Consider the following 25,620-nt stretch of genomic DNA (forward strand, 5'->3'; position numbering starts at 1 on the left):
CACAAATTTTTGTGCACTGGGCCTCTAGTGTGTGTGTGTGTGTGTGTGTGTGTGTGTGTGTGTGTGTATTTTAATGTTGGCTCATGAAGAAATTGAGGACCTAAATAGTCCTATTTTCTTTAAAGTAGTTGAATCAGTAGGTAAAATTCTATTTAGAAAAAAATTACTGGCTGCATATAACTTTAGAAATATTCAAGGAACAGGTAATTCTAATACATGGACTTTTCCAGAGAGTAGGGAGATGGAGTACTTCTTAACCCAGTGTTTAAAGCTCGCCAACATGATAGCAAAATAAGACCAAGAGAGAATAGGACAGTTAAATTACAGGCCAATCTCTCTAAAGAACATTGATGCAAGTGCTTTCTAGTTCTGTTCTGTAAAAACTTGAAACAATCCTTAAGCATTTTCTTGGTCTAAGCCAGTCCTGAACTGGGGAGCTGGGAATCCATGTGCACTCTACATTAAGAACACCCAGATCACTTCTTCTAAGATTTGACTTCCAAATAGTGGTGCTTCTCCTTAAGTTGTATCACTCAGTAGAGAAAGAACATGTTCATTTGATCTCACAGTTTTAAAAACATTTTTTATGTTATTCACTTTTTCGTTATTCACCCCCCTTTTTAATTCTAGCTACTTGGGAGCCCACAGCGTCTCTGCGATTTGGCAGGACCCAGCTCCACTGAACCCGAATCCAGGAAAAGATCAATTTCAAAAAGAAAGTCTCATCTGGATCTTCTCAAACTGTATGATACATTCTCCTTTTTAGGTCTCTATTGCTTGGCAAAGACTGCTTCTCTGAATACTCTTGTTTTGAAATCCCTGAAATTTTATGATTCTATACTATATGAGGTGTGACTATTTAATAACATACCCACAGACCATATGAGAACTCTTATCCCAATTTATTATAACTGTATCACTTTCCATAATTTTATATTTACTTAAAAAACCCAATGTACAAAATGAAATGTACAAATAGTATTTATTGGGGTTATTTTAGGGAAAACCTTTTCCAATTAATTACAGTTACTATAGGATTTCTCCTTGAGGATTCCTTTGAGCTAGAGATGATTTCCTTTTCCCCTAACAAAATGAAAAAGTATCTGATTTGTAATAGCTATATTCACATATATCTATTCAGGAATATGTTTACTGTATAGAAGATGTGCACACTATCATAATCATAGCCATTATAACCATTTTCTGTTTGAAAACTGAACCTAATACAATGGTGAGATTATTCATTGTCTGTCACTGTGAAGATGACAAATTCCCATCTGGAATTTTGCTTGTACCCAAGTAAACCAGCTGCCCTGAGCACGGGATTCAGGGTGGGCTGCCTTACCTGGAGGTTTTCCTCTGCCATCTTGAGCGTGTTTGTGTCCGTTACTTTTTGCCCAGACCATTTAATTTCAGGTAAATCAGAGCACATGTTTTGAATACTATACTGTCTACCGGTCGAACAATCCTTGTTTATTTTGGAGCATTTTCCCATGCTTCGTGTATTGATCCCGCTTTCTCCTTTGAACACTTTTAGCATCATGGATGGCATGACCGAAGCGTGCATCAAGGGTGGCATCGAAGCTTGCTATGCCGCCGTGTCCTGCGTCTGCACCTTACTTGGGGCCCTAGACGAGCTCAGCCAGGGCAAGGGCTTGGGTGAAGGTCAGGTGCAGCTGCTGCTCCAGCGCCTGGAGGAGCTGAAGGACGGGCCCGAGTCAAGCAGGGACTCCATGGAGATCAACGAGGCCGACTTCCGCTGGCAGCGGCGAGTCCTGTCCTCGGAACATACGCCGTGGGAGCCGGGGAATGAGAGGAGCCCCGACATCAGCATCAGTGTGACCACGGACACGGGCCAGACCACTTTGGAGGGAGAGTTGGGTCAGACCACCCCTGAGGACCACTCCGGAAACCACAAGAATGGCCTCAAGTCCCCAGCCATCCAGGAGAGCAAGGAGATGCTGAGCAAAGTGTCAGAACCAGAAGCAGTAGACCAACCAGATGTTGTTCAGAGAAGCCACATGGTCGCCTACCCTGACATCACGAACTTCCTGTCAGTGGACTGCAGGATGAGGTCCTATGGATCTAGATACAGTGAGAGCAATTTTAGCGTGGATGACCAGGATCTCTCTAGGACGGAATTTGATTCCTGCGACCAGTACTCGATGGCAGCGGAAAAGGACTCAGGGCGGTCTGACGTGTCGGACATTGGGTCGGACAACTGCTCACTGGCCGATGAGGAGCAGACCCCGCGGGACTGCCTGGGCCACAGGTCCCTGCGGACTGCTGCTCTGTCTCTCAAACTGTTGAAGAACCAGGAGGCCGACCAGCACAGCGCGAGGCTGTTTGTGCAGTCTCTTGAGGGCCTCCTTCCTCGCCTCCTGGCCCTGCCCAGCGTGGAGGAGGTGGACTCGGCCCTCCAGAACTTTGCCTCTACCTTCTGCTCAGGTTGGTAAGCAATGTTCGCTATATAGTCACCAAGAACATTCAGAGCATACTAGCTCTTGTCCCCTTTCTAGAGTATGGGGGAGTGGGTGGAACTGAAAATTCCACGCTTTTAATCATGCTTTGGTCTTTATGGTGGCCAGCCCCCATCCAGGAACCCACCCAGAGTCACCTCTTTAAACAAAAGATGCTCTTGGTTCTCTTATCACTTAGAAATTTACAAGAGTTTTAGGAGCCCTGTGGCAAGGAGGGGATCAACGACAAGTATTAGAATAAGGGATGCTCCTGGTATTCTTCTCACTTAGGAAATACACGGGTTTTAGGAACTCTGTGCCAGGAAGTGCGGGCAAAGACCAATGTGTATGTTTTCTATTATCTCAGGGTAGTACTGAAAGAAAGCAATTAATGGGTGCAAAATTTTATGGAGAAATAAATGATTGTCCAACCCCAGGGTGGTCAACTCTACCTCCCCCTGAAATTCAAGGGTCCCTTGACCATAGAATACTGAGGTGAAGCTAGAGCAAATCTTTACATTTGTGTTTCTGTGCCTTTCAAATCATCCAGAGATTATCTCTGAAATATATTGGTGTCCTTTCTTGGAGTCATTTTCCAGCATTTATGTGTATCTGCAATAATAATAATAATAGCTCCCACTAACATAGCACTTCCTGAATGCACCACGTTAAGAGTTTTACATGTATTAATTAATTTAATGCTTATAATAGCTCCAGAGGGTAGGTAGTATTATCCTCATTTTACAGATGAGAAAACTGAGGCATAGGGAGGTTAAGTGGTACATTACCCAAGGTACATAGCTGCGAAGTGGAGATACCAGGATATAAACAGTCTGATTCCAGAGACTGTGCTCTTACTCATCGCATGTATCACACCAGGGAGCGTGAGTGGGTGGAAGGGTGGATGAATCGCATGTATCACACCAGGGAGCGTGAGTGGGTGGAAGGGTGGATGAATGGCTGGGTAAATCAGAGATGCTGTTTAAGAACACAGAAACCTCTGCAGTTGATTTGTCCTGGTGAAAAATCAATCACAGACTGAAAAACTGTAGCTCAGCCAATGTGAGATGGTTTTCCAAGTCCTGACAGATGGGTACACATGCGAAGCCAGCAAGTCATTGACCCCTGGAAATCTACACGAAGGAAACACACTCCAATAAAGACTGGTGTACCAAAATGTATGTGATAGTATCGCTTCACAGCAAAAATGTTAGGATTAATCTACATATCCCCAAATAAGGGAAAAACTAAATGAGTACATCCATTTATATTATGTAGCCATTAAAATTATGTTTTCAAATAATATTTAATGATATGGATAATGCTCATAATATAATTTTTAAAAGGATTCAAAGTTAATATCAAAATGTTAATTCTTATCTCAGAATGGTATGATTACAGATGATTTTCATTTTCTTCTTTGTACCTTTTTCCAAAGAACTAAAAAAAAAAATTTCTTATTACTTTTATCATCAGAAAATTAGAATCATAGACTTAACAAATTTGTTCTCAAGAAAATCATATAATGTGATTACAAAGGTTTAAAAAATTGATGGTTCCCAGTATGTTGAGTGGGTAGAAGAATATTCTTATGCATAGTGGGTAGGAGAAAAGATTGGTATAAAACTATTTGGAAGGTAGTTTGGCCATATCAATCTATATATGTCTTTATTCTGTTCTTAGGAATTTATCCCACAGATAGCCTTGCAGAAGTATTAAAAGTTATGTCATCCTTTCAGCCCTTTTCGTAAAAAGCATCTTAATGACAGAGTGAGAGAATGAACTTCATAGAACACTGGAAAAAACAATAGCCAGAATAAGCTGAAGGTTGTAGTTCCTATAGTTTATCACCCAAATTTGAGGACTACTATTACTCTAGAAAAGTATGTAATTATGAGTTACTGCACTAAGCATCCTCCATGCATTATTGCATCTAGATCTCATAGCAAACTTGTACATTCATTTGTATTCATTCATTCAGTGAATATTTTTGAGGCTCGACTGTATGCCAGGCACTGTTCTAGGCACTGGAGATTCATTCTCTAGTGAACAAAACAAAGTCCCACCCTCTCATAGATCTTACATTATAGTAGATAACAGTAGTGGTGGCAGACAATAAACAAATTATCCTATATAATAAAGAGCTAATATGCTAATTAGACCAAATAGCAGAATGACTGTCCGAACCACCTTCCAGACGAAGCCAGGGCTGCGAGGGCCGAGCCCCTTGCACAAATTTTGTGCATTGGGCTTCTAGTATATTAATATAACGCTGGGTAGAATAAATGCCATTGAGGCATTGGAGTTGAAAGGGAAGGTCTCTGAAACCTGAAAAAATGGAGTGAGCAAGTCATCTAGAGATCTGGGGCGACCATTCTGGGAGGTGGGGAAACAAATGCAAAGGCCCTGAGGCAGGCCCAGGCTTGGTGAGGTCAGGGAACACAGGTCAGCGTGGCTGTAGTGAGTAGAAGGAGAGAGGAGAAGGAAGTTGGGTTTTATTTTATTGTGATGGGAAGCCATTGAAGACTTTGAGCAGGAGCTACACGAAGTCAAATACTCTGCCCATTTCTAGGTAAAAAGCTGAGATTTAGAGGGTCTTAGTGATTTTACCAAAGTAGCTGGTGGGTAGCACATAAAGTTTTGCCCAGGTAGATTGACTCCAGACTGTATGCTCTGCCCCACCAGGCTGGGGCGTGTAGCTGTCCCTAGAAATATGCCTTCCTGGCTGTCATTGCTTTACAGATATGCCCTACGTGATACATGTGCCTGTCACTAGGATTGCTTCCTGGCTGGCTGTAAGCCAGGCTGGCAAGTGCACTGCTTGCAGCCCCTAAGGCAGCGGTTCTGAACCTGTGGTCGCGACCCCTTTGGCGGTCGAACGACCCTTTCACAGGGGTCGCCTAAGACCATCCTGCATATCGGATATTTACATTACGATTCATAACAGTAGCAACATTACAGTTATGAAGTAGCAACCAAAATAATTTTATGGTTGGGCCACAACATGAGGAACTGTATTTAAAGGGCCAGAAGGTTGAGAACCACTGCCCTAAGGTCTCTTGGTCCTCTCCCTTAGGCATGATGCACTCCCCTGGGTTTGACGGGAACAGCAGCCTCAGCCTGCAGATGCTGATGAACGCGGACAGCCTGTACACGGCAGCGCACTGCGCTCTGCTCCTCAACCTGAAGCTCTCCCATGGCGACTACTACCGGAAGCGGCCAGCCCTGGCGCCTGGCATGATGGTGAGTGTGCGCTGTCCTCCCTGACCCTGCGAGGACAAGCGGTGGCCTCTGGGCTGGAATGCTGAGCGTCAGTGCCCTGTGAGGGAGGCGCTGTGGAGGGCAGAAAAAGATGTGAAGGTTTGTACCGTGCAGTGAGCGCAGACTCACCCCCTTGCTCCAAAGAGTGCAGGACCCCAAGTGCCTGGACACGGCTGCCTGCCAATGGCTCAGTCATTTCATCTGGTGGCATTATTCCACACACACATGAGACATGTTCCAAAACTCATGATCAGCAGGTTAAGTAGCAGCAGAAGATGTGCAGGGAATGGTCCCCTTTGCTGAAAATGAAGGTGTCTTTTACAAAAACTTTTCATTGTCTTCCAAAATGTGCCTAGACCTCCTCGGTGACCCAGAGCTAAGCTTACTCATTGTCAACAACAAAGCTCCTCCTGTGAGGTCTGGGTGAGAAGGATGGTGCTTATCCTGTGTTCGGATCTCCTGCCCCAGGAAGCCACTCCGTGGTGTCCCCTAATGTCCGTTCCTAAGCCTAATCCATGGAGCTGTGTGAACGGCATCAGCGATCGTTTGTCTGCTTGATAAAGTGTAGGTTCCCCAGGATCAGTGGTGGTTTCATGCGTGTAAGTATCTCTTGAAACACCCATGAATTTTCAGGGGGCTCATTCCGGTCAGCTGTTGGGTAGCAAGAAGAAGCCCTGTTCTGTTAAGTTTCTAATCCTCCCACACATCAGAGAGTAAAAAATATAAAATGCGGTGTTCCTAATCCTTCAGCAGGGTTTCTTAAAAAGATATAAATGAAAGGAACTTCATGAAGTTTGGGACTTCTCCATCTCCCACCCGCAATCAACAAGGTTTTGTTTTTCCTACAAGCAGTGGTTCAGGGGACGTGGGGAATGAAGAGGCAGCGGAAGGGCCTGTTTGCTTGCAGGGGGTCTGATTTGGTCATTTTCTCCTGTGATCTTCCCTGTAGAAAGAGTTCATGAAGCAGGTCCAGACCAGCGGGGTGTTGATGATCTTCTCCCAGGCCTGGATCGAGGAACTCTACCATCAGGTGCTCGACAGAAACATGCTGGGAGAGGCTGGCTACTGGGGCAGCCCCGAGGACAACAGCCTTCCGCTCATCACCATGCTGACCGGTCAGTGGCCCCTCACACAGCTCCGTGCCACTGGGGTGGGAGGGTTCCCTCTTCAGATCCCCTTTCAGAGCAGTAACGGTGTTTGATTCAAGCCGACCTTAAAATGGCACCCACAAGACTGCCCTGGCAGATGGTGACAATTTGAGAGAAGTGTCATGAATTCACCTCACAAGAGTGTGCTGTCCTTTTCCCCTGTGGGACCCTGCGGAGCTCACTGTGCCACACTAGAGAAGGACTTACTTAGCACCTATGCCTGTTGGTGGAAAACTATAGGCCTCTTCTGGGATATGAAGTACTTTCTGGGCACGAAGCCCAGAATTATTCCTGGAAATTCTCATGTACTAGTAGATACTATTATCTGTATTGTGCTATAGCCTTCAGTGCCAGTAATGTAGAATGATTTATTTTAAACTTGGCTTCATTCCCATTTCTTGTCCATATCAGAGGTCCTCCCCTCTTTTCCCAGTGGTACCAGAATTAAAAATAATGTCAAGTAGCCTGGCCAGAGTGGCTCCGTTGGTTGAATCATTGTCCTGTGCACCAAAAGCTTGTGGGTTTGATTCCCAATTGGGGCGGGGCACATATGGGAGGCAACTGATTGATGTTTCTCTCACATAGATGTTCCTCTCTCTCTCTCTCTCTCTCTCTCTCTCTCTCTCTCTCTCTCCCTTCCTCTCTCTCTAAAGTCAATAAGACATATATCCTTGAGTGAGGATTTAAAAAAAAATTTAATGTCAAGTAGTTGCCCAGCATCTTTGTCTTCAGTGTCCAGAGTTTTTAAAACCCTACTTAACTATTAGAAATTTCACATGAGAGCATTGCAGAGTATGGTCATAAAGAAAATTTTGGGCAAAAGCAGCCATTCATGATGTCAGGTAAAGGTCAGGGAGGGCTCAAAAGTTTGGTCTAGTCATTAGTAACCTTGATAAATTAGCTCTCCAGGCTTGTTCTATATTTGATCTGAGTTGCCAGACTGATTTCTGAGCTGAGCGATGCCGTCCTGGCTCCAGCTGATAGGTTATGTAGAGTGTGGCCCCACATAGCCACCTTCCTGCCCTCTCTGTAGTGCCACATGTCCTCACACAGCTTCCCGTGGCTCTGCACCGGGCAGGGCACACTGACAGGAAGGAGCAGGACTGGGCTGGGGCAGCATAGTCCAGCTAGGAGGCAGGATCTGTTGTCTGAAGGGTGTGTTACGTTGCCTGTGGTTGGTATTGGAAGCTCTCACAAAGGTGGCGGAGTTGACTACTGGCAGGTGAAATCCAGCAATGAGAAATGTGGGGGCTATTTAGGAATCAGACAGGGAATCAAAGCATAGAGTGAGGTCTCTCTGCAGCAAGCAGAGTCCTGGTCATTGTCTGGTATTTGGAACTTTGATTCCAGAACTAGGATGGAATTTGGGGGAAGCAAGGCTAGGTCCTAAGCCATGAGGATCAGGATCACTGGACAAGTGAGCAATTTATGTTTTATTAATCATGATAACATTTACAATTTGAAAAATACAAGTTCTTCAATATGTGAGACATTCATTCATTCTACCCATAAGTAGTCCTTGGTTTCCATCTGTTTCATAAACTCCCTTCAGTGGGGGTTAAAGGTACTGCCCAGAGCTTAGAGTGCCTTGGAATTTGGGTGGGGATCCTAAGCCTGCCAGGTTTAATTTTAAAAGACCATAGTTTGTGCCAAAATTAATCTCTTACCTGAACCTTAATAAAAGGAGTCATTCAGCAGATGTAGAAATGAACAAACAAGCCATTCATAGTCACCATATTCATCAATCATCACTGTTAATCAGCCATCTCTTTTATAATAGAACAGTAAGCTTAATTGCAATGTCCATAGGAAAGTTATCTAACTTTAGATTAATGATAGAAAAGCAGCTTTTCATAAGAATTAGACAAAATTAGGCTCTGTGATTCTTTGTAGAAAATTCCAGTTACTAAATGACAAGTGAATTTGAGCAGCAATTAACCTAGAGCTTGGAAACTTCCATCTCATCTTTTCATTATGTGCCAGGAAAAGCTATAGCAGCCATCTGATTATCAACACTGTCCTAACTGTGATTATTCCTGATGTCGTGTCAAAGTGTCCTATATAATTGTGGAATCTTGGTGGTCAGATGAACTTCGCATTACTTGAATTCATCAATCCTTTACCTAGCACACTGGAAACATGATAACTTCGATAAATGGCCATTTCTGGTGAATGTCATTAGATTGACCACACGTCATATTAATTTCAGTGAAACTGGTCTGTTCCCACTTTGGTTGTAATGTAGATTTTTCCTTGCCTTCCTCCCCTGACTTTATTGAGATATAATTGACATATGATACTGTATGAGTCCAAGATGTACACATAATGATTTGATATATGTCTGTATTGTACAGTGATCACCATAATAAATTTAGTGTACATCAGTCACCTCACATAGTTACAATTGTTTTTTCTTGTGATGAGAACTTTTAAGATCTACCCTCTTAGCAACTTTCAAAGAGATGTGTTGCCAGAAGTCTCTAGGCTTCTTGGAGTCACTGTAAGACTCAAAAATATAATTAAATAATTTTCAAACACCATCCTGTTGGGTTGAGGGTGAAGTCCAGGAATAAACCTATGCTACTCTCTTTTCCCATTGAGTTCAGCTGTGCTAGTTGCATTCAAGTACATATGCTTCCACTCCACGGTCACTTCCCCAGTGCTTACTTCCTGTTTACTGAGGAACTTGGGACCCTGAGAATGGAGTACCTGCCTCCAGGCTACCAGGCTAACTTAATTCAGAGCCAAGGCTGAAGCCCTGCATTCTCAACCCCAAGCCAGTTCCTTCTTGCCAGCATGTTAGGGATTGGTTTGTTGAGCTAATTTTGTAGATGAGAGTTTAACAACAATTTAAACAAGGTACATTAGGATCCCATATTGAGCTGGAGTGTGGTTTCATGGAAAGAGGCCTAGATGGGAGTCAGAAGATGTGACTACTGAACCTAAATCCTTCCTTGACCAGCCTCCTGGCCTGGGCAGTTGATCTACTTTGAGTATTTATTTCCTCCTCTTTGACATAGGAAAAACAATACCTACTCTGCCCATATACCTGAAGTTGTTGGGAAAAATCTAATGAAAAAAATGTTGCATCCTCACACTTTGAAAATTGTAAAGTATTATTGTTAAGATGTTATTATAGTACTATGAAATCAGGTTATACAATTATCTCACCAAAGAGGTGTCCTCACACTTTGAAAATTGTAAAGTATTATTATTGTTAAGATGTTATTATAGTAGTATGAAATCAGGTTATACAATTATCTCACCAAAGAGGTTTATTTTTCATATTTATGAGGAAGCTCTGAAAGACAAATCCATGCTGAGATATCCTGTGTATATATAAAACTTGGGGTTAATACCAATGTTTTGAACAAAAGTATTCAAAGATCATACTGTTCTCAAAAAAATAAATTTTTAACAACAGAAATAGCAGTCTATCTTTTTTTTCAACTAAAAAAAATATACAGCAGCCTAAAGAAGAATGCTCTGGCAATGAAAGAAAACTGTACTGAATGAAACAAAATTTTTAATATTTTGATAAAAGGTTGCTGCATACTTGTTATGTAACAGATTCAAGGAATGTTTATTGGGGAAAAATAAATACTGTGGTGGCCGCTTGTTTTTGACTGGACTGTGCTATTCAAGGAAAACGTTGCTGTTTTTCTTCGGCAGATATTGATGGCTTAGAGAGCAGCGCGATTGGGGGCCAGCTGATGGCCTCTGCCTCTACAGAGTCTCCTTTCACCCAGAGCAGGAGGATCGATGACTCCACAGTAGCAGGTAAGGGCCTTGAGTTTATGAATATACATACATCACATGTGGCACTAGCAATTAAATCATTATTGGCAGTTTCCAGTGCTGACATAAATGAATTAAGGTTTTGTCTTTGCAGAACAAGTGCCTGGTGGAAGTTACTTAGCATCATCCAGCTGACGATGGAACATTCATTATTTATAAGCACAAAGTGCAATCCATTAAACTCTGTTTCCTGTAGTAGAATTGCACACAGCTCAGCATTGCTGTCTTGATGGTCAAAGAATCCCGTGCTGTCATTCATTGCCAAGTTGTTTTTGTCTCCAAAAAGTGACCCATGCCCCTTCACATTCTAGGTGTGGCATTTGCTCGCTATATTCTGGTTGGCTGCTGGAAGAACTTGATCGATACTTTATCAACCCCCCTGACTGGCCGCATGGCAGGGAGCTCCAAAGGGCTGGCCTTCATTCTAGGAGCTGAAGGCATCAAAGAGCAGAACCAGAAAGAACGCGATGCCATCTGCATGAGCCTGGATGGGCTGCGGAAAGCGGCGCGGCTGAGCTGTGCCCTAGGTACTGGCGGGATGAGAATTTGTGACCCACGGCCTGAGGGGTGTACCTGCGGAACACATTGGGAATGGCCTAGTGGGAAACAAGTCTTTTAGGAGAGTTCTGCCAGGTGGATGGCTAGAGAATAAACTCAATTAAGGGGTAACTTGTTTGTTTCCTCTTAAGGAGTTGCAGCTAACTGCGCCTCGGCCCTTGCCCAAATGGCAGCTGCCTCATGTGTCCAGGAAGAGAAAGAGGACAAGGAAGTCCAAGAACCCAGCGATGCCATAGCACAAGGTAACAGTTGACAGGCCAGAGCTCACCTAGTGTCTTATGTGCAGCGCACACACACATGCACGTGCAAGAACAGGCACTCGTGTCCATTCCGAGTGTGATACATGGCATAGGTTTACCACTAATCATGAGATCCCACTGGGTCGTAGGCTTGGGTCTGTTTTACAGGGGTGAACTAACCGACTGCTTATCCCTCTGAATACCAGAGACATAATGACTGCTAACAGGTGTTGTGTAGGACACCAGAGGTCCACCAGCTGAGCTAGTCAAACCTCTGTCGTCATCTGGCCACTGATGCCATAGCACAAGGTAACAGCTGACAGGCCAGAGTCCATCTGGTGTCTTATGTGCGGTGTGCACACACATGCACGTGCAAGAGCAGGCACTCGTGTCCATTCCGGGTGTGATACATGGCATAGGTTTACCACTAATCATGAGATCCCACTGGGTGGTAGGCTTTGGTCTGTTTTACAGGGGTGATCTAACTGACTGCTTATCCCTCTGAATACCAGAGACATAATGGCCTCTGGCAGTCAGGAAAGCTCACTTGGCTGCTCACAGGTGTTGTATAGGACTAAGTAACTTCCACCAGCTGAGCTAGTCAAACCTCTGTCGTCATCTGGCCACTGGCTTGGCACTTCACAGAGTGCACATTTGAGGACATTGTAGGTCACAGCGGAGAAGGCGGAGTGGCCAGTTTTCTGAAGGGGGAAATCAAACAGATGGAGGAACTCCCCGAGAGGAGGCACAGGAAGACTTTGCTCTTGTCAGAGAAAAACTTGAGCTTTGTGAACTCAGAAGAGAGTTGATTTTTATCTAATCAGTTAGTTAATGAAGTGGGTGATTATCTAAGTACTAGAGGCCCGATGTACTAATTCATGCACCAGTGGGGTCCCTCGGCCTGGCCTGCGGGATCGGGCCAAAACCGGCTCTCCGACATCCCCCGAGGGGTCCTGGATTGCAAGAGGGTGCAGGCCAAGCCGAGGAGTCACACCGGTGCACATTTGGGGCCGGGGAGGGACCGAGGGAGGGCTCCAGGGCATGTAAGTGGTTGAGAGGCCTTAGCATATTACGCTTTGATTGGTTGAATGGATGACCGGATGACGGGACACTTAGCATATTAGGCTTTTATTGTATAGGATAAGGAAAGAAGATTGCCTTCCTAATGAGGAAGAAATGGCAAACAGCCAACAGAAGGGAAAAATGGGAAGCTTGGTCCAATGTATGCGATTGCTATGTATCAGGTATATACTGTAAAATAAGCTAGTGACAGGAACATTGGGCACATTTTTAAAAGCTGAGAAAAACAGGCTGGGCACTGTTCCTCAAACTTGAACGTTATATATAGATCCATATGAAAGCAAAGCAGTGCTCACAGATCCCAGTATTAACTGAAAAAGGGTATCACAATTGTACTTAATATGTACAACCATAAATTATATAAAAATCCTTACATTTAAAGCTTTACAACTTCAAAATGAAAACTAATATTCAAATTATATACAAATAAAAAAATCAATATCATATGCATGTGACAAATGATGCTTTGCTAAAAGTCAATTTGCCCCTTGTAGCAGGAATACTCTTCGACTTCCTCTGACGTGAGCGTGCTCTATTTCTGGGTTCTGGCTCATCACTCCTTGTCCCACCAGGGCTGTCTTCCAACAATTTGATACCCTTATTCATGGAGAATGTCATCATTTGGCCTTGTCTTGGCATTTAGCGTAATTGACATCTTAAGTCACCTTCTGCATCCTTTCTCATTAATATTCTACAATAAAAAATTATTACTTGAAGGTCACAAATATAAATGTAAACTCATGGAATGAAATGATATGGTAATTTTTAGTTATAAAGCAGTCATCGTGACATTCAGAGCATAGTATATAGGTTGCTTTGGGTGATCATCATCATGAAGGCGTAACATTAAATCTCAGAGAGAACTTGCAAAACATCAAGAATCCTTCCATATTATTACTTTGAGTACACAGGGGCAGGGAAGGGTCTGGGCCCAGATGGCTTTAGCTGGGGTCAGCACAGGAAGCCTGATCCAGAGCCCAGGGGTGGGCCTGGAGTAGCTGCACCCACCAGCTCAGATTCCATCCAACTTCTGATGTCACAGAGCTGGAGTCTCCAATGTTGGTGGGGCCCGAGGGCTAAGGAACTTGCATGATGAACCACAGGGACCTGCCATTGAGGAACTTGCTGCCAGTGTTGTCTTCTGTTTCCCTTTGCCCCTGCATGATAGCACATTTCTTCCTCTCCACCCATTCTCCCTCCCTTTCTGTCTCCCTCACTCAGAATGCTATTTTAATGAATGTCTTTCTGGCACAGTGAAACTAAAAGTGGAGCAGAAACTGGAGCAGATCGGGAAGCTGCAGGGGGTGTGGCTGCACACAGCCCACGTCTTGTGCATGGACGCCATCCTCAGTGTAGGCTTGGAGATGGGAAGCCACAACCCGGACTGCTGGCCACACGTGTTCAGGTGCATGGCGGGATCCCCACCCCCCATGGCACCCACCCTGCCATGGGATCCTGGGGGTGATGGAAGGGGTAAACTCCAGGGTCTGAAGCCCTTAAACAGAGGGAATAGTTCGAGAGTTTGGGTAAACCCCAAGTGAGAGATTAAAAAGAGAAGAGGGACCAGGGGCCCAACTGAATGTATGTCATAGAGAACAAAGTGATAGGATTCAGGAGATTATGAATAGATTATTGACATTGTCTAGGAGAGGCAGATGTGTTTTACAAAGGAAGAAAAACCAATTTCTTAAACAGTGGATGATAAAAGCCATGTCAGTTAATGAATACTATGCGGATCTAAAAGCTGGCCATGTGTCAGCAATATAATATTGCCGCACGTTTGTTAATGTCTTCTCCATTTGAAGAAGGATGTTGGATAGCTTACATGGAGACACAAAATACAAGAGGGGAGAGAGGCAGGGAGATGGCTATCCCCAGAGGAAGGAGGAAATTGGGGAGCACTATAACACCAGCTGAATTTCCTTTGTGTCTCAGTGTGGGATTTGCAGAGCTGGTCCAATTGAGCTGCGACTTTACCAGCTAGCTGCTTGTGTGTGACTCTCTCTAGGGTGTGTGAGTATGTGGGCACGCTGGAGCACACCCACTTCCGTGATGGCACCTCTCAGCCCCCCCTGACCATCAGCCAGCCCCAGAAGGCCCCCGGAGGCTCTGGACTCCTCGGGGACCTGGAGTGTGAAGGCTCACCCCCGGAGCAGAGCCTGGAGCAGGAGAGCTCCCTGCGTACCGCCCCGGTCATCCAGCCCCTCTCCATCCAAGAACTCATCAGGGAAGGCAGCCGAGGCCGGGCCTCCGACTTCCGCGGGGGCAGCCTCATGACCGGCAGCAGCGCCGCCAAGGCTGTGCTCACGCTGTCCACGCAGGCCGACAGGTGTGTGCGCACCCCTCCTCACCAACCCCCAGAAAGGCTGCTCGCCACAGAGCACCCATCACCTGTTGGCAACATCACATCCATCTCTTCTGGTCTCAGAGTCACTCCCGGGACAACCTGATTTGTTCACCAGTCATTTAAACCTCTTAATTTTTTTCAAACATAGCTCTGTCTCCTGCCATGCCCCACACTTAGAATGACCTGTTGTCTAATGACTAATTGGAGGCTCTGGAGGCAGGCTGCCCAGACTCCTGGACTCCAGGCAACTTCACCTCTGCATCTTGGAATCAGGTCATGAAGTAGCTCTCTCACAGGGTAGCCGCGAGGTTCAATTAATCAGGACACTTGAAGCACTGAGGATAGAGCTTGGCAAATAGTAAAAATCTACTCTTTTTATGATAATTAATATTTTAAAATCCCACACCCAGAGTGTGATATGTTATGAAGTGATGCCCAAAACCACGTTAAGTTTGAGAGGGAAAAATCAACAATAAGTCCAGCTGTGTGTTGACACTTGGATGTTGAAAGTGCTTTTGGTCACCAGTCACATGTTCTACCGCCTCACTTCACTCTCCAGACTTGGTGGTTGTGCCCTGACTACCCAGCACAGGTGCAGTGGGGTTTATCAGGTGAGGACGGACAGCAAGGGGGTGCCGGGGAGGAAGTGCACCCACTGGCTGGGGCTCTGAACACCCAGTCTTTCCTTGCTTTGACACCAACCAACTGCAAGGCCATGCCTGTCTAAATAGTTGCCCTGAGACTCAGTTTCCCACTTCATCTACTAACCCAGTACATGTACTAACTCAGTACAATAGTCCCTCCTTTTCCTGTTTATCCGACAAGGTGGCTGTGCAAGTATTTTGGGGTCTGGATACAGGTGTCAGGTGGGATATAACATTCACCGCTGTTGTTTCTTACAAGGAAAGAAGTGGTTCATGAGCTACAAAGCCTAAATGGTACTAAAACTGGAATCACAAAACAGCAAGAAAAGTGTTTGCTACAATGATTTGTGAATGATGAATTCACTGATCTGTGTCTCATGTTACTCCTTCAACGGGGGCTTGTTATTTGGTTTCTCTTAGAGACACTCCCTTACCCAGCACGTGGCACCCCCACGGGGCTGCTTGCCCTCGGGTGTCACCGCAGGATTGGAGGGTAGGCATTGGGGGACCCAGTGCCGTGGGAGGCTGGCTCGCCTCGTTCCTCATGTGGCCACACAGACCGAATTTGGTCCTAACATTCCGCTTACCCGTGAGCCTGTGATCCCCCTCAGCCCTGCTGCCTGTGCTCACCCCTCCTCCCTAACTCCTGCTGGAATGTCTGTGCCCGGCTGAGTGGAAAACAAGAGAACCTTCACGGTCTGTTATGTGAGGGAATATTCATTATCCCAGTAGGTCCTGGAGCTCCCACCGTGTCCTGGGCCCCGGTGCCTGAGTTGGAGGGGATGAGGACAGTCCCCGCGCTCAGGGAGCTTACAGGAAGGGATTTCCTCCTCTTGTATCCTCGGAGCCGTGCCCAGTGTTACACTCATCAATGTAGTCCATCAAAAGCCTTAATTAATTTGCTTTAATATAGCTTATGAGCTTGAAGCTAATTCTAAGGATTCCATCCCCAGTTGTTCATTTTCTGGGAGCCATACTTTGCCATCTTTCAACTTCTTGCCAGTGTCTGAACTATGCCTTGGGGCACCAAGATTCTTTTTTAAATATGTTCTGTGCCCTTCAAATTAAACTCTCAGCGTTAGCGCGTACTTGTACACAGTCATTAATAAAATAGCATACATTGTATTAATCACATCTAACAAAATTACCATAATCATTCTGCCATAAAGGCTTTGCTGGATTGTTTCCAAGTAACAAATCTCTTTGTTTCATCCAGGCTCTTTGAAGATGCTATAGATAAGTTGAACCTCATGGCTTTGGGAGGTTTTCTGTACCAGCTGAAGAAAGCATCGCAGTCCCAGCTTTTCCATTCTGTTACGGACACAGTTGATTACTCGCTGGCAATGCCAGGTAATTCTTTCCCCGAAGAAACTGTGCCGTGAGATAAGCAGGAAACAGCCCAGACCTCTGATACCAGCGCCCTGCCTGCAGACTTGACTCCACACTCCCTTAGCACAGGGTCCCCTGGCTCATTTGTCGTCTAGTATTAGGGCATGATGTGTGTGTAGGTGAGGGGTGGGATTATTCTTTGTGAATGCAAATGTCGCTGCTGCCACTGTTACAGGCATTGCCACTGGACCTGGGCTAGGTTGTCCTGCTAAGTTTTGGGCTTGTGATGATAGAGGAATTATATGGCTACTCAGAGTGCAGAGACCTCTCACGAAGGGGGGAACCCTTCTGCATATCACAAACCACACCACTCGCCTCAATCCAGGCAACTTGCAGACGCCACTACTGATTCCAAACTGGACGGTGGGGGAGAAAACTGGAAGGATCAACAGAAGCCTCATGCCACTCCTAGGAAAACTGCTCGCAGGGCACACCCTTTAATGATGGGTCGCTGTCACTGTTTTCACACAGGAGAGAGCAGATGAAGGCCAGCCTGTGGAAGAGGGAACAGAATGGTGATGAATCGTCCCCTGGTCTCAGATGGGTGGCAGGCTGCCCCTAAGTGCAGCTGTCCATCAGCTGCCGGGTGGTTGTGCTGAAACAGGGAGCACCTTGTCCCGCTGAGTCCAGGCAGAGGCACAGAGCCCTGTGGCGGGTTGGACTGCACAACCTCAGGCCCCTTCCATCTTTAGGAATCTTAATTTCAAAGTGTAATATATTTGGCCTCTTGATCCTTACTGCAGATTCTAATTTGAGAACCGCCATCCTTTCCCCACTAGTTTTTTTTTTCCTTTATTGATTAAGGTATTACATATGTGACCTTATCCACCCCACTCCCGTTCATGCCCTCACCCCCCTGGTGTCTGTGTCCATTGGTTAGGCCTATATGCATGCTTACATGTCCTTTGGTTGATCTCTTCCCCTTACCCCACCCTCCCCTATCTTCCCCACTACTTTTTAATAGGCGTTAAAACCTTAGCTGTATAAAGCCAGCCTTCCAGAACCTCAGCCCTCCAGAGCATCTCTGAGCCCAGGGAAACCTTCTGAGTCTTTGGCATTGGAGAAACCAGCAGACTCTGAGCCTACAAAAAGCAATGAGCAGGGTCAGGAAGAGGCTGCAGACCCAGGCAGAGGGAGCACTGGCCTTTAAATCAATCAGATGTGAGTCCAGATGCTGCCTTCATTATTTACCAGATGCATCATCTTAGAAAAGTCAGCTCATCTTTCTCGCATCAGTTTACTAACCTGTAAAATGGCAGTAATTACATTTACTTCTTAAGGTTTGCTTTCAAAATTAAAATGGTTAAAGATGCAACGAACCAACACAAAGTCTGAGGCAGAGTAAGCATTCCATAAATGTCAGTGGTTATTATTACTGTCATTTTGAAGTGTATTTGATATGGCAAGACTAACTAGAAGCATTTTGCTTGGAAGAGCCTGATAGTAAGCATTTTGTAGGCCGTAAAGGGAAGCAACAGGACATGAGCAAGAAGGGAGTGGGGAAGACTAAGGTAACAGTGGCAAAGAAGTAGCAAGCGATCAGAGTGGGCAAGGACAGTACGGAAGTGAAACAGGCTACACAGCATGTTGTTGGGTAGCAAATGGGCCTGACTTGCTTGGCAAGGGCTTCGGTGTTGCCACTAAGGGTTGACCAAGTGAACGATGACCATGAAGAATGACGATCACAACAGTCATGATAATAGCCAAGAGTGTGGGTCAGGTAGTATGTGTCTGCATTAAGCACTTTATGAATATTGTTACTTTTAATCCTTAAAATAACTTTAAGAAACAGGTTCTATTATCCCCACTTTTATAATGAGAAACCGTGGATCGGAGACATAAATCTCTGGTCCAATGTAACCCAACTACTAAATGGTGAAGAGAAGATTTGAGCCCAGGCAGCCTGACTCCCCAGGCCTCCTACTTAACCACTACGTCGTCACTCTCCCTAATCGACAAGCACTGTTCACATTGTCATGGCAGCCACTGGGAAGGTAGTGGTGAACAGGAGAGGGGCGCCCGGCCTTGTGGAGCGAACCACCTCCGTCTCTCTTGAATCCAGGCTCCTCTCCTCTCTTGGATAGCACTCACCGAATCATCCTGCTGGTCCGAGCACAGTTCTTTTCTTTTCATCCTCTCTCTGTGCTTGAACAGTCAAACTCTTCCTGAGTTTGGGCTTTATGGCTTCTATGGTCTTCTCTTCTTGTAGGAGAAGTGAAATCCACCCACGACCGGAAAAGTGCCCTCCACCTGTTCCGCCTCGGGGACGCCATGCTGAGGATCGTGCGCAGCAAGTCCAGGCCGCTGCTCCACGTGATGCGCTGCTGGAGCCTGGTGGCCCCGCACCTGGTGGAGGTGAGTCCCTGGGAAGTGGGCAGCTCCAGGACTCCTTCAGCAGAGCCAGCACCGGGGTCGCCAATCAGGGTGGGGCACAGAGCGCTGTGGCCACAGTGCAATGAGAAGGTTCCCATCATCTGGTCACAGCATCATAGTTCTGTGATTATGCCTCGTGGCATCTGAAGCATCACCCCAAAGGGCAGCGCTGCCCTGGTCTCATACTCACCCTCTTTACAATTCGGCGAGGTGCCTTCCACGGCCAGTTTTCATTCGTCACGACCTGGTGTCGACCTGAGTCTGACGCTTTATTTTTATACACGACTATCGCAATGCCTTTTGTTCCTGTCCGGCTCTCTCTCCTAATAGCTAACAACATTCTGGGCAGTACCCTCTGGGTAGGAGAACCATACCGAGTTTTCCAACAAAATTAGTACTGGGACCTCCTTCACTCTCCAAAGGAAAGCAGTTCATTTGATACATTTTATGGCAACTCACCATCTCAGTGCATGATGACTGGCTACTGCTAAGTTGGCGGGAAAATTGTTGCCCTGTTTTACAATAACTATTCTTAGTAGCTCTTTAGTGCCTATCGGGTAGAGATGTCTTACCTGGTAGAGATATTTTGGGAGCTTAATTCACTAACCTGAGAGCATTCTGGTAAGGAAAGGGAGTGGAAAATAATAGCTTATGGAGAAGCAGTATGTCAGTTATCTACTACACTTTAATAAAGCATCTCCCAAACCAAGTGATTTAAAACAACAGCCATTTAGTTAACTCAGGATTCCCTGGGTCAGGTGTGTGAGCTGGGCTCAGACGGCACTTCTCCGGTCTCAGCCAGGCTTGGCAGATCTCAGCTGGCTTCACACGTCACCTGTGGCCAGCTGGTCCGTGATGGCCTTGATTGGGACGGCTGGAGAATGGGCGCTCTCCTCCTCCAGCAGACTAGCCCCAGATCGTTCTCATGGCATTTTTAGAATTCCCAAGGAAAGCAAGAGGGCAAATCCCAAATCGCAATGACTCTTCAGCTCTCCACTTGTAAAAGATTTGATGTTGTTCAAAGCAAGCCATACATCCAAGCCCAGGGGGAGGGCGAGGAGACTACTACAGAGCCTGGAAACAAGGAGCTCTGGACCAATGAGAGCATTATCAGTGAAGTTGGCCCCCCTCTCTGAGGGACAGATGATTCCTCGGGTCTTTATGTGTTTGGGGCACAGTTCACAATGAGCCCATGGGCAGCTCTGGTGCCTTTAAAGTCAGCATGTTCTACATCACCGAGCAAACTGTCCTATTACCTAAAAAAAAGAAATTACTAGATACTCTCAGTTTCCTAGAAACATTTAAGTGACATTGGAGTTGTGTCTAAGCAGTTTGTTAGATTATTAAAAAGACAATTTAGTGTGCTGTTCATCTATCCGTGCCCCTTGAAATGTTTTTTACTGCGACAGAATTGCTGCCTCCACCTCCCTGCAATGAGGTGAGTTAGGAAACCTTTGGAAACCAGATTCTTCCTTGCCTGGAGTTCTGATGGTGTTCACTTTTCTCGTGAACTTGCAGGCTGCCTGCCACAAGGAAAGACATGTGTCTCAGAAGGCTGTCTCCTTCATCCATGACATACTGACAGAGGTTCTCACGGACTGGAACGAGCCACCTCATTTCCACTTCAATGAAGCCCTCTTCCGACCCTTTGAGCGGATTATGCAGCTGGAGCTGTGTGACGAGGATGTCCAAGACCAGGTCAGTGTGTCCCGGTAATCAGCATCGCCGTCATCGTTGCGGCTAGCTCTTCCTGAGTGCATTGGCAGGCATTGTTCTATGAATTTTGCGTGTTCACCTTTCCACTAATCCTATGTGGAATCTGTGACAAAGAAAGATGAATCCATTTAGCTGAGGATACATGGTCAGTGCTTGGTGGAGCTGTGACTCGAACCTACGCAGTCGGGCTATTCTGGTCTATGCTCTTGTACCTAGTCTATATGAATCGTCTCTCTGAAATCTAAATATGTTAAATAAAGACTTAAGCCCTAGCCTGTTCGGCTCGGGGGATAGAGTGTTGACCTGCAGACTGAAGGCTCCAGGTTCGATTCTGGTCAAGGGCATGTACCTGGGTTGCAGGCTCCTCCCCGGCCGGGGTCCTGGTTGCAGGAGGCTACCAATCGATGTGTCTCTCTCACGGCAATATTTCTTTCTGTCTTTCCCTCTCTCTTCCACTCTCTCTAAAAATCAATGGAAAATATCCTCAGGTGAGGATTAAAACAAAACAACAAAAAAGATGGAAGACTTAAAATTGTTTTTAAATACATTGACACTCTGGCAAGAAAGTAAAGAATACTAAGATGCCCACAACTATGTAACAATTGGAAGCCACAGAAGTAAGCAGAGCTTTAAGACGGGGTTTGCCTTGACAGAATTCGTCACGAGGTGAAACTAAGTTCTGCTATCACATTTTTGAGGCCAGAAAACAGAAAAAAATGTTTAATGCAAATCTTTAAAACTGGTGTTCATTCAGACCAAGGTTGCATTACAAATGAACCCAAGTAGCAACCTCCCTGATGATAAGATCAGCCTGTTTCTAACACTGGCTCTTAGTAAAGGTAAAAAAAAATAATTCTCCAGGATTAAAATCACAAACCAGCCACTCTGTGGGGGTCAGTGCATGAAATTGCACCACCTGGTGGTCAGAGAAGCTTTGCACAGGCACTGTACAGAGCAATTCCCATCAAAATCCAAGCCGACTTTTTAAAGATATTGGCAAGATGATTCTCAAATTTATATGCATATTCAAGGGATCGGAACTAGAGGAAAACAGATTTGAAAAAGAACAAATTTGAAGAATTTACGCTACCCAATTTCGAAACTTCAGTAGTCAACACAGTGTGGTATCGGTATAAGGATAGACTTATAGTACGATGGAACTTAATAGAGTATAGAGATAAATTCTCACACGTATGTTCAATTAATTTTTTACAAAGATGCCACTGGAGTTCGATAGAGAGGGTGTTATTTTCAACAAATAGTGTTTGAACATATGCAATAAAAATAACCTACACTTTTACCTCAACATATACAAAAAAATATCTCAATATGGATCATAGGCTTAACTGTAAGAGCAAAAACTATAAATATTTCTAGGAGAAAGTATAGGAGATGATCTTTGAGACCTTGGAGTAGGCAAATATTTCTTAGCAATGATACCAGCATTGTCCATAAAAAGAAAATGTGATGATGTTCACTCCAGGAGCACATGTGAAAACTACAACAATACAGAGAAGATTAGCACAGCCCCTACACAAGGATGACATGCAAATTCATGGAACTGTCCATGTTTTGTGCAGTTCCCAAGCATCCTGACCACCCTTTGCTGATTAACACAAATACACATCCAAAAAAATTTTGATGAATTGGGCTTCATTAAAACTTAAAACTTCTGCTCTTCTAACAACATTGAAAAATAAAGACAAGCCTGAGGCTATGAAAAAGTATTTGCAAATTATAGATCTCAGGAAGGATCTGAATCTAGAATACATAAAGAATTCTAAAAATAGCCCTAGCTGGTTTGGCTCAGTGGATAGAGCATCGGCCTGCGGACTGAAGGGTCCAGGTTCGATTCTGGTCAAAGGCACATGCCTGGGTTGCGGGCTCGATCCCCAGTAGGGGGCGTGCTGGAGGCAGCCAATCAATGATTCTCTCTCATCATTGATGTTTCTCTCTCCCTCTCTCCATCTTCCTTCCTCTCTGAAATCAATAAAAATATATTTTTTAAAAAAGAATTCTAAAAATAATTTAAAAAAAGACAAGGATGAGAAGACAAAAACCCAATCTAAAAAAAACAAAACAGTAAAATATTTATAAATGGCTAATAATAAGCTCATGAAAAGTTGCTCAGCAATATGAATCTTTAGTAAAATGCCCATTAATGCAATATGACCGCTTACTTAGGTGATTTTTGCATGAGTTTGCCTGGGTTCTGTTATTTCTCTTTCACTAAAATTAGCCCAGAAATAGGGATCAGAAATACATCACCCTTCCCAGAAATTCTCCTGCTTCTTTTAAGAGAAGGATCTTACATGCCACCCCTTTGCCTCTGCCAGGTCGTCACGTCCATTGGTGAGCTGGTTGAAGTGTGCTCCACCCAGATCCAGTCGGGCTGGAGGCCCTTGTTCAGTGCCCTGGAGACGGTGCACAGCGGGAACAAGTCCGAGGTGAAGGAGTACCTAGTTGGCGATTACTCCATGGGTAAGATAGTGTGTGGGTATGATATCCTGAAACTTCACTGAGTTCCTCTATTAGTTCTAACAACATTTGTGCGAGTCTTGTAAGACTTTCTGTGTATAAGACCATGACATCTGCAGACAGGGAATTGTACCTCTCCCTTTCCAAATTGGGTGCCCTTTATTTCTTTTTCTTGCCTAAGTGCTCTGGAGAGGACTTGAGTAGGAGTGGTGATAGTGGGAAGGATGTGGGGCTGACTTTTGCTATAGAGCATTAGTTCTCTCAGCCCAGTTTCATGCTACCAAAGCAAAGTGAACAATAGGGAAGCCCGGCATTCAGCCGTGCTTTATCAGCAGGAAATAAGCTGCTGTTGCAGGGACACGAGTTCTGAGTTCTGCCAGCAGGTGAGAGCCCCGAGCATTGTCAGGCCCTGCTCTTACAGATTGGATGAAAGACTAAGAGACTCCTATTGTTTTCACTTAAACAGACCTGTATTGAGCTAATGCCTAAAGCCAAAATGAAAAATGTGATCCACTTGCTAGAAAGAAGCAGAAAATGATCATAACGCAAGCAAATCCAAATCCAGGAGGCTGGGTCTGGATGGAAATGGATGGGCACCCGGAGGGCATGCCCAGCAACCAGGGGTATTGTGTCAGGGTCCCCAAGACCGCCTCCACTTTCAGAGACCACCAGGAGGACTCAGCAAATAATCATGCTAAGGTGTATGACATGGCCCAGATTTATTCCATTGTTCACAGCTAAGAAGCAGGGTGGCAGCATAGGAAGGATAAGCCAGATTATAAGGGGGAAAGACAGACCAGATCTGGGGAAACCCCTGTCAGGCTCTCACCCTCCCATGAGGAGTCCCACGGAGCACACTTTTACCCCAACAGTGAAAAATGCAGCGATATGATATAACGCGTCAGCCCAGGAAAGTGCATTAGAAACCCAGCTGAGGGTGGTCCCGGAGGTACCTTCCGGGTAGCATACACCAAAATTCCTGACTCCCCGAAGGGTAGCAGGTGTTTAGAATAAACCACATTGTTTGCACCATCTAGACACAGTGAACTGCCTTTGTTTGTTAAGTGTTGCCCGGGATTATTCTGAGAGTCAAGTTCCCAGACTCCAGCCAAGGGCCAAGCTTGCAAGCAGGCCTTAAAGCAGGGGTCCTCAAACTACGGCCCGCGGGCCACATGCAAATACAAATATTGTATTTGTTCCCGTTTTGTTTTTTTACTTCAAAAGAAGATATGTGCAGTGTGCATAGGAATTTGTTCATAGTTTTTTTTTAAACTATAGTCCAGCCCTCCAACGGTCTGAGGGACAGTGAACTGGCCCCCTGTTTAAAAAGTTTGAGGACCCCTGCCTTAAAGGAAAGTAGTCTCAGGCCTCCTATGTTAATTCTTTTCTGCACAGGTATGAATAAAGTAGTATACTCCATCAGGGATTTATCTAAACCTTTCCTTCTCTATAGTTGTGCAGAGGCCCAAGTTTCACTGCCCTATAGACCTGCACATTGCCTCAGCCCTGCATAAAGCCGGCTTTGCCCCATCTCTCCCCTCGGCTCTCTTTGTAGCTTTCCTGCAGCTCCCCCTGCAGGCAAAGCTAAGAAGCACAGCATTGGAGCCAGGCCAGTTGTCCATTCAAAAGGCACTGGCTTTCCTTCAAATTTTTCTAAGGCCCTGGGGAAGGTGCCGGGAGTATGGGCTACCTGAAGGGTTGATACTTCACTTCCTTAAAATTCTATAATCTTCCTCCCTCAGGAAAAGGCCAAGCTCCAGTGTTTGATGTATTTGAAGCTTTTCTCAATACCGACAACATCCAGGTCTTTGCTAATGCAGCCACCAGTTACATCATGTGCCTTATGAAGTTTGTCAAAGGACTGGGTAAGTGGAGTCCTCCTTCCATGCCTTGTGACAGCTGGGGACCCTTTCCTGCGTGGCTTTGTAGGGAAAGCCCCGGAGACAGGCCCTCTGACTGCCTGGAGCAAGCCAGCAGCCTGGGACAGGAGCAGATGGTGTGTGTGACTTTGTCCACGGCTGACAGTTTTCATTGTGTTCACGGAATAATCTTGTAATGAAGTATGTTTCCTGTTACTTCACAGACCACTGTTTTATTTAAGAAGCTCTAGCTTTGGTATTCCATTGTTCA

The 25,620-nt window shown here is 45.3% G+C and overlaps 1 protein-coding gene across 1 annotated transcript in view; it reads left to right on the forward strand.

The window, feature by feature from the left end:
- The window catches only part of ARFGEF3 (ARFGEF family member 3), a 132,813-nt gene that overhangs the window by 83,487 nt on the left and 23,706 nt on the right, over positions 1-25,620 (forward strand). Inside the window, exons 12-25 of the mRNA XM_014533926.1 lie at positions 631-743; positions 1,538-2,448; positions 5,536-5,702; positions 6,670-6,835; positions 10,541-10,648; positions 10,978-11,193; positions 11,356-11,466; positions 13,798-13,948; positions 14,552-14,872; positions 16,751-16,884; positions 19,133-19,278; positions 20,815-20,994; positions 23,349-23,493; positions 25,233-25,355. Of these exons, the coding sequence (XP_014389412.1) occupies positions 631-743; positions 1,538-2,448; positions 5,536-5,702; positions 6,670-6,835; positions 10,541-10,648; positions 10,978-11,193; positions 11,356-11,466; positions 13,798-13,948; positions 14,552-14,872; positions 16,751-16,884; positions 19,133-19,278; positions 20,815-20,994; positions 23,349-23,493; positions 25,233-25,355 (2,992 nt within the window). The remainder of the gene's footprint in view (positions 1-630; positions 744-1,537; positions 2,449-5,535; positions 5,703-6,669; positions 6,836-10,540; positions 10,649-10,977; positions 11,194-11,355; positions 11,467-13,797; positions 13,949-14,551; positions 14,873-16,750; positions 16,885-19,132; positions 19,279-20,814; positions 20,995-23,348; positions 23,494-25,232; positions 25,356-25,620) is intronic.

This window comes from Myotis brandtii, unplaced genomic scaffold (genome assembly GCF_000412655.1).
Source record: "Myotis brandtii unplaced genomic scaffold, ASM41265v1 scaffold123, whole genome shotgun sequence".
Taxonomy (NCBI): domain Eukaryota; kingdom Metazoa; phylum Chordata; class Mammalia; order Chiroptera; family Vespertilionidae; genus Myotis; species Myotis brandtii.